The following is a 9105-nucleotide window of genomic DNA, read 5'->3' as shown; positions in this document are numbered from 1 at the left end:
CCAAATATTTAATTCCCCCCCTTATTTTTTAAATGTTCTTTTTTACCAGGTCTTAGCGCTGGGGTGACCTTGGGGACCCTTTGCTGGGGCGGGGGGGGGCATTAATTTAATTAATTTAAAAGCTTATTTATCATGGAGCCTGCATCCCCCTTGGGGACAAGTGGCCGTGGGGGAGGGGACAGGGGGGTGCTTGGCTCCAGGGAATGGGGGTGTCCCCCCGCAGGGTGCAGGGTCCCCTGTGGGGGGACACCCAATAAAGGTCCCCTGTGTCCCCAGCGCTGGCCCTTAACCTTTTGCGCCTCAGTCTCCCTTTGTCATCGGCCCATGTCCCCAAGGTGGGGACCCCCTGACCCTCACGCCCACAAGGTGACACTGGTGTCCCCAACCTGTGCCATGAGAAACAACCTCTTGTATTGACTGCTACAGCGTTGGGGCAAGGGGGGGGTGTCCCTGTGTCACCCATGTCCCCCCCATCCCATCCCATGTGTGGAGATCCCCCAAAACGGCCTCTAATTACGGACAGCGAACACCAAGACACAGGGGAGGGGGCGGCGAGCAGCTGGTGGGGGAGACACTCATGGATGTCCCCAAACCCACGGAGGGGACACCGTGTGTGGGTGCCCCCAATCCTGTGGAGGGGACAGGGGGACACGTTCCCCAGGACTCAGCGTGACCTCAGGGGGCGGTTGTGCTTAGCAAATTGGGGAGGGGGATGAACTGGCTGTGGCCTCTTCCCTCTGCTGGGAGTTTCCCCAGAGGATCCCAAGTGTCCCCAGAAGGTCCCAGGCATCCCTGGAGGGTCCCAATTGTCCTCAAAGGGACCTGAGCAACCCCAGAGGGTCTTGAGTGTCCCCCAAAGGGTCTCGGACAGCCCTGAAGGGTCCCAAGTGTCACCAGAGGATGCAGAATAACCCTGCAGGGTCCTCATTGTCCCCAGAGGGTCCTGAGTGTCCCCGGAGGATCCCAAGAGTCCCCAGGGGATTCCCAGAGGAGCCCAAGTGTCCCTGGAGGATCCTGAGTGTCCCAAAGGGTCCAAGCATCCCCGGAGGGTCCGGAGTGTCCCCAGAGGGTCACGAATGCCCCTGGAGGATTCAGAATGTCCCGAGTGTCCCAAGAATCCCCAGAGGGTCCATGTGTCCCTGGAGGGTCCCAGACATCTTCAGAGGATCCTGAAGTGTCCTTAGAGGGTCCAAGCAACCCCGGAGGGTCCCAAGTGTCCTCGAGCACCCCTAGAGCCGCTGGGACCACTCAAACGTGCGTCTGCATCCTCCTCTGGAGCGGCCGGCTGGGGTCGGAATTTTGGGACGACGACTGGGAGTGATGCGAGGAGGACGCGGAGGCTTTGCTGGCCTTGTCGAAGGGGACGTAGGCGTCCTGCTTGCCGCCGCCGCCGCTGCTGACGCTGCTGTCACACTGCGTGTCCAGGAAGGAGCTGCTGTCGCTCATGGAGCCGCGCTGGAACTCGCGCTCGCACAGCTCGATGGAGCTGCTGCCCACCCCCAGCACCAGCCGCTGCCCGTAGTCGAAGAGGCGGCTCTGCCCGCTCAGCGTGCTGTAGATGTTGGTGAAGGACATCCCGGTGGGGACGCGCTGCTTGGGGACACCGCCGGCCCGCAGGTCACCCCCGCCCGGGACGCCCGACAGCGAGATGCTGGGGGTGGAGTGATGCTCCTTGAAGGTGTTGACACTGTAGTAGCCGTTGGTGGGGTCCTGGCGAGGGGGTAAAAGTGGGTGTTGGGGGACACTAGGTGGGGGGACATAAGGTTTTGGCGGTGCCCACCCGCTATGTGTACACTGGGGTTTGGGGCACCCACCTGGTGATGGGTGAGGATGGTGCCAACCCCTCCTGTCACCAGATCTTGTGCCTTCAAATTGGGGCAGAAAGGGACATTTGGGATAGTTATCCCCCCAAAATTGGGGTAGAAAGGGATATGGGGGATGTTTACCCGCCCCCTCCCCCCCCCCCCCAAATTGGGGTAGAAGGGGACACTGGCACCCCTTGGACCCTTAAATCAAAGCAGAAGGGGACGTGGGTGCCACTTAAACCCCCCCTTCCAAAACTGCGGCTTTATGGGACATTGGTGACATCCCCCCAAATTGGGGCCAGAAGGGGACATGGGTGTCACGCCCCCCCACAAAATCGAAGCAAAAGGGGACTTGGGTGACATTTACCCCCCCCGATTGGGACAGAAGGGGCTTCAAGCCCCCTCCCAGGCTTGGGGACAGACTGGGGGGGTTTGCGGCCATGTCCCCAAAGTCCATCTCACCTTCAGGTTCTGAAACTCCTTCTCCTCCTCCTTGAGCACCTCAAGCTGCTTCAGCACCGAGTCCTGCGGGAACTCCCCCCGCTCCAGCTGCCAAAGGACACGGTGGGGGACGGGGGGTGTGTGGCAGCACCGCTGTCACCCCCTGTCCCCTCCCCAGTGCTCTGTTCCCCCCTCCCAGCCACCCAGAGATGTCACCCACCACTCACATTAAGGGACGTGCCCAAGGCCGTCCTGGCGGGCGGTGTCAGAGATGAGTGGCCGCCCCAAAGCTGCATCATTTCCTGGGTTAAAAACTCTATTCCCCCCCTCTTTTTTAGGACTAAAAAGGCCAAAGTGAGGTGCAAAGTGAATTATTTCATCTTCCTTTCCATCCTGAACCGAACTTTAATTACCCTTCCTGCAGCAAGGTGGGGCTGTGCAGAAGGAGATCAATTACCAACCGATTTCTCAGCTTTTTTACATTCTCCCGTATTTTTCACACTGGGATCACAGCACCAAAATCCCCTTTTATTACCCAACTTTTCTGCCTTTTTAAATGTTTGTAGAAATTCACCCTCCAGCACTTTGGGTTCATCTCCCAGGAGCCTTTGATACGGTTGGTAAATGAGAAAAATTAACACACCTGAGTTTTCCTAGGGGAAAAAAACCACCCCCAAAACGCCCTTAACAGCCATTGATTTCTCATGATAAATACAAGCGCCACTGGGGATTAAATTCAGGGTAAATAAGAAGTTGGGTTTTTTTTGCTCTGCCTCTTCACACCACCCTAAAAACCACTGGGATTTCTCTTCTGGGAGAGGTTTTTATCAAATAAATATCGTCATTTATTTTCCTGCATCATTTCCATCTGTATTGAAAAGCGCTCAGCGCCACACGCCTCGCTGCGACATCTAAAAAGATCACCTAAAAAAGTCCTTATATTGTCACTTTTTAGGGCCGCTCGCCTTTTCTTTGCCATTTTTATCCCTTCTCTTTGTCACCAGCAAAACCAAATTGGGGCCGAAGATGCGGAGAACGGTGGTGAGGAGAGCGGCCGGGCTCCAATTCAATGATTTGGGGATTTTCTGGGGATTTTCCACTATCTGAATCATCACATCTTCCCCTGTCTGTGTCCCCAGAGGGTCCCAGGCATCCCTGGAGGGTCCCAAGTGTCCCCAAAGTGACCTGAGCAACCCCAGAGGGTCTTGAGTGAACCCCAAAGGGTCTCAGGCATCCCTGAAGGGTCCCAAGTGTCGCCAGAGGATCCAGAATAACCCCGCAGGGTCCTAATTGGCCCCAGAGGGTCCCGAGTGTCACCAGAGGATCCCAAGGGTCCCTGGAAGATCCCAAGTGTCCCCAGAGGATCCCTGGAGGAGCCCAAGTGTCCCTGGAGGATCCTGAGTGTCCCAAAGGGTCCAAGCATCCCCGGAGGGTCCCCAGAGGGTCACAAATACCCCTGGAGGATCCAGAATGTCTCCAGATTGAACGTCTTGGGGATTTTCCATGATCTGGATCATCACATCTTGCCCTGTCTGTGTCCTTTGTGCACAGGACGGTGACACCCCCAGGTTATTATTATTATCATCATTATTATTCCAGCCGCAGGTGTCACCAACTTGCACCCACATACATTAATTTTCGCACCTAAAATTCAACTTATGGCTTCTCAAGAGTGAGAATTTTTGGAAGAGCATCTCGAGAGGGGGTTACGGCACCAAATAGCATGGGTTTGTTACCCGGAGGGAAAGGGAATCCTTACCATGAGCTGCTTGATGGTGGGGTGCTCGTCCGGCTCCCTGCCGGCCACTGGCTCCTTGTGCACGATCTCCACGCGGATGTCGTTCTTGGCGGACACCACCCCTTTGAGATCTGCGCCCCGAATTAAAGACAAAGTCAATCAGCAGAGAAACAAATGCTGGAGCATCCTCAGCAAAAATTAATCCCCGGCTCAGCAAGGGCGTCCGTGAAACATGGGGGGTGATGTTGGCGTCGCCGCGTGGATGATCCGCGTTTTAATGCCTTTGTATTGCTCGTGAGGGATGTTCCAGCAATTCCCCAAACCCCAAGAAAATCCCCAGTTTTGGGGTTCAGCTGCATATGGAAAACCCCCTCAAAATGAAGAAAGATGTAGCAAAGGCTTTGAGGGTGATAAAGTCATCGAGAATATTTCGGGAGCGACTCCCTGTGTCCCCTCAAGGTGTCAGGCCTGATTTGAACAAGTCATTCGAGCCAAAATTAAACCAAAAAAGGAGCCGAAACGGCCATGCAAATCCCAGCTGAAAAAGCAAAAGAAGGATGTGAGCTCTAAAAAGTCCCAGCTTTTAAGCCAGGCTTAAGTCTCCATGCTGGCTCTTGCCTCCCCAGACCCAAAATCGCCTTAAATTGCTGGTTTTTGTCACATCTACCTCCAGCCAAAGGAACTGCGGTGCCCTCCAATCTCAGCCTAGCAAAGCCTGGACCGGGTTTATCTCTAAACCCAGCTGAATCACGCAGCTCCAGCCTGGGATTAATCCATCCCAGTGTCCCCTGTTGTCACCCATGGACATTTCCAAATCTCAGGGTGCAACCAAAGGGAATTCAATACTAATTTTCTTACATTATTTTTCTTTCTAGGACCATATTCCTCTGTATTTAATTGAGAAGAAGCCGATCACTGCCTGGCGCGTCCCCTCCCAGGAGCGCTCCCCTCAAATAACTCCAGGCCATTAAGTCACCGAAGATACAACAACAGATGTGCAGTAAAATAAATACATATATATATATATATATTTCTAATGGTTTTTTCCTTTTCCAAAGCCTCTGGGCTCCATGTGGCTGCGCCTGGTGGTGACAAAGAAATGGAAGAAAAATGCCTTTTTAACCCAATTCACCCCCGGAATTCAAGGGGTGTCCCCTCCTAGAAGGGCAAGTCCAGCTTTTTCTCCCAGATAATCCCCTTTATTTTCTCCTTCCATTTTATTTTGCCCAGAATTATCCTTTCATTTCCCAGCATCTTTCTAATGAGGCAATTTGATGCCACCTCCTTCTCTACCTGCATCTCTAAAGTCACTTCAATTTGTGCTCCCTGGCTTCACCCCCCCATGTCCTGCATCAAACTGTTGCAATCTCCCACCTGGAAATATATATATATTTTATATATATATATATTTATTGAGGAAAGGGTATTAAAGCAACGAGCAGAAAAGGAGGAGGGTTTTTAAGCCCCATGAAGGTTTTTCTCCCTTCTGGACATCGCGGTTCCTCCAAGCGGGGCCCGAAGAGCGAATCCCCGCACTGAAATTCAACCTCTAGTTTATACGCCCTGGAACCCCAAATTTTAGCCCAGACGGGACCTGGTTGGGGAGTGGTGGGGGGTGACACTTACTCCGCTGGGAGCGGGCGCAGCAGAAGGCGACGATGGTGGCCATGAGCACCAGGACGGCCACGCCAGCCCCCACGGCCACCCCGATGATCACGGCCATCGGCACCGCCTCTGTGGGTGGAAGAACAACCAACGTTAAGCCGGGATTAATGTCGGAAAAGAGGTTTTCCCCCGCAAAGAACCCACCCCCGGCTACTGGGGGGACGTTTGGGGACAATCCCCGGTGCCCCGGGAGCCAGCAGAGCAACCGCCCTCATTAGCACCCTGTTGATGAGTGAGTAATTAAAGGATGAAAAGCGCCAAAAGATGGTGAGTTAATATTATTGAGAGAAATGGCATTGATGAGAGGGAGGGATGGAGCAGGAATTCTGCATTTGTGCCCTTTTGACTACAATAAGTTTGCGTTTGGGATTTTGGACGGCGGCTCGGCCAGAAAATCTGATTTATTTGTGCAGATCTGGGTGTTTTCTCCTCTCTTGCAAATGGAATTTCAGGAAAAATGGGTGTGGAGAGGTGCTCGCCTTCCCTCCTCACCTGTTCGGATGGGGGACACGGGTGTTGGACCATGGGGACAGGCGAGTGACTTCGTGTCACCCTGTGACCCATGTGGGTCCTGCCTGGTGGCAAATAAATGGTGTGGGGTGAGTTCAGCCTCTTCTGATCTAAAAAGAGCCTTTAAGCCTGGCTTAGATTGTTGTTTCGAGCAATTTGCTCTGTGGTTTATGCTGATGTTTTCCAGTTTTAGGAATTTTCTGGCTGGTCCCTTGCTGTGCCACTCGTCACCAGACCCATGCAGCACCAGTAGATCCGAAAAGCCGAATTCCATGGGTGTAAAGGCAAATTAATCACCTTGAGTGATTAAGCTCAAGCTGGAGCTCGGGCAGGAGGTGCTGGAGCTGGTTCCAGCCATGTCACCCTAAAACCAGCGTCTTCCAATGCACCAGCAAGAAGAAATGGGGATTTTTCTTCACTGGGTGATGTGTCATGGGCTGATTTTTGGGAATATAGGGTGAAAAGGTGAGGAGACAGGAGCAGGTGGTGATGGGGATGGAGGTGGTGGAGATTCATGCAGGAAAAAGGGCTGGGATGGACAAAAATCAAGGCGATGGTGACAGGGACCTGGTGCTGAGGGGCGGTTTGGCCTCGGCTCTGGCACAAAGGATGAGGAAGGCGCAAGGGCGCTGCATCCTGCAGCATCTACCCCAAAATCCCCCAAAAACCCGCGGATGCCGAGCCAAGCTGATGTCTGCGAATGACCCTGGAAACTTCTACTGCTCCCTCCTTTTTTACATTTATTTTTCCCCTTTTTTGTGGTCTTTCTTTGCAGCTTTTTAAGGTGCTGCCTGCCCTGCTGGGCCAGGAGGAGGCCGCCGGGTCCTCGGCTGTGACAAACGGCTGGGGACAAATTCACATTCACCCATCAGCTCAGGATTTTGTTAGTATTGTGGGGTTTTTTTTTCCGTACCTGCTTGAATACCAGCTCCTGATTTCATTTCCGTACCTGTTTGAAAATAAAGCAAGTGTCCACAGCCTCGCAACAGCCCAAGCGCACACGTCTTCCAAGCGCAGCGGTGTCCCCATGAAGGGGACGTCACCTGCCACCCTACGGCATCCTCAGCCGCCCTACAGTGTCCCCAGCCACCCGACGGTGTCCCCCTGCCCAGGGGCAGGGATGTCCCCTCGCATTCCCTCGCAGGGATGCTTGGAGCCGGTAACCGACTTGGATGCCGTGTCACCTTCCGTGGGGACACGGGTTTGTCACCAAGCGCTCCCGGCCGCCTGGCAGCCGACCTGGAACGAACCCCTGGCTCTTGTTTGCATTGGAAGGAGCCCAAGGCTAATTTTTAAGGGGTTCATTTAGCTCTGATTTAATCTGGACCGCAGCCTCTGCCTATAAATCATGGCTTAATGAGAACAATCCACCTGCCTGCCCTGGCATTTAATAAAATCAGAGAGAACTGGAGGCTCTCCAGGAGCTACGAGTTCCTCACAAATCCATCTCCCTCCCTTGCCATTGAGTGGAAACCCCCTGGTCATCCCGAGTTGGTAAAACACGTTGTCACCAGCCCAAAATTCCTTCCTACCGCTCGTTCCCGTTGCCACAGAGCAGCGAGGTCTGGTAGGAGAGGCTGTTCGTGCATCTCTGAGGTTTGAAACGATCCTCCAGTTTCAGCAGAACAGGCAAAAAGGGGGCGATACCATCTCAAACGGAGACTTTGCAGTGCTCGTCCCATGTCCCAACCCTCTGCCAAGACCAGGCACCACAAGGATGCATCTATCACGGCCAGAGCATCCTCACCATCCTTCCTAATTTCCATTTTCCACCCCAAAATTGCTTTTTCTGACCCTCTTGTGGTATCTCCCCGGTTCCTGCTGCCCACCTTGTTCTTTGAGCCGGATGATCTCGGTGTCGGAGCCGAAGCTGTTCCAAGCGGTGCAGTTGTAAATGGTTTGGAAATCGGCCCGCACGATGTTGCTGATGGTCAACGTGGAGATGACGCCCTCGTCCGTGCTCACCGTCTCCACCGTGTAGCGCCCGGAGGTCCCCGACTCCAGGACGTTCTCCTTCCAGGACCAAGCCTGCCGAGAGAGTGAGGGGTCAACCCAGGGAAAGGTTTGCCCCACATTGGGAGCCCGAAATTGCACGAGACACCCCATGGGTGCTACTCACGATTCGGTCGGGCGGCGGGGTGCTGCGGATGAAGCACTTGATCTGCCCTTTCTGGCCGTGCAGGGCGTGTTGCGTCTGGGTGCTGGAGATGATGGGTGGCCCTGCAAAGAGAGGAGAGGGATGTTGGCATCTCACACAGGTGACAGAGACACCAAGGGACACTGGGGTCTCTCTTTGAAGAGGAGGGATGGAGGACCAGCTCCTACAGCTTTGCTTTCTGCTCCTTTTCTGCAACCCCCCCCGCAAAAGCACCAGCGTCTCCCCATTTTTGGCATTGGACAGTGATTAAATCACCCTGCAGGAATCTCCTCGGTCAACTTGGCCTCCAAGGGATATTTATTTGCTCCAGAAGCAACGTGAGATTCCAGCCCCGTTGTGTTCCTCTTCTGCAATCTCCCAGATTTCTTAATTAACCTCCCCTCCCCACCCCAAGGAGGGATCACCCTCAAATCTGGCATCCTAATTGCTCTTCATTCACCTCTTTAATTAAAGTAGATTCTGCTGAGGACAAGTGCAGTCGGGTCCTGAGCCCCGGCCTCTGGGATGATCGGAGCGGGAGAGTTTTCTCATCCTCCCATTGATCTGTCCTTTGTGGACTGGAGAAATTTTGCTCATTTTGAGCCATTCCTCTAAGTCTAAGGGATCTGGGGTGAAGTGAGGAGAAACGATCAGTCCGGGTGTTCCTGACTGATTCTCATCCAAATTGCCCATTTATTGACGGAGCGCACAAAAATGGACCAAAAAATATGTTCTTCTAAGCTTCTTGGCTAAGGAAACATGTGGTGCGTTATCCTCCTGCCGTGATGAACCCAAAGCCAAAAGCAGTG

At 53.7% G+C, this 9105-nt stretch overlaps 1 protein-coding gene across 4 annotated transcripts in view; it reads right to left on the bottom strand.

Moving 5' to 3' along the window:
* Positions 1 to 389: 389 nt before the first annotated feature.
* Positions 390 to 9105, bottom strand: part of KIRREL3 (kirre like nephrin family adhesion molecule 3) — a 218647-nt gene continuing 209931 nt past the window's right edge. For 3 of the 4 annotated variants that reach the window (XM_071798881.1, XM_065855680.2, XM_065855683.2), the window contains 7 exons: positions 8279 to 8379; positions 7989 to 8187; positions 7073 to 7108; positions 5611 to 5718; positions 4006 to 4115; positions 2268 to 2354; positions 390 to 1710 (listed from right to left, as the gene is read on the bottom strand). In XM_071798881.1, the coding sequence (XP_071654982.1) occupies positions 1249 to 1710; positions 2268 to 2354; positions 4006 to 4115; positions 5611 to 5718; positions 7073 to 7108; positions 7989 to 8187; positions 8279 to 8379 (1103 nt within the window). In that variant the 3' untranslated portion in view covers positions 390 to 1248. The remainder of the gene's footprint in view (positions 1711 to 2267; positions 2355 to 4005; positions 4116 to 5610; positions 5719 to 7072; positions 7109 to 7988; positions 8188 to 8278; positions 8380 to 9105) is intronic. The other variant, XM_065855682.2, reaches the window with a different exon arrangement.

The sequence above is a fragment of the Patagioenas fasciata genome, chromosome 24, assembly GCF_037038585.1.
Source record: "Patagioenas fasciata isolate bPatFas1 chromosome 24, bPatFas1.hap1, whole genome shotgun sequence".
Classification (NCBI taxonomy): domain Eukaryota; kingdom Metazoa; phylum Chordata; class Aves; order Columbiformes; family Columbidae; genus Patagioenas; species Patagioenas fasciata.
The sequence above is the reverse complement of the archived record's forward strand: the minus strand, read 5'-3'. Positions and strand labels throughout refer to the sequence as shown.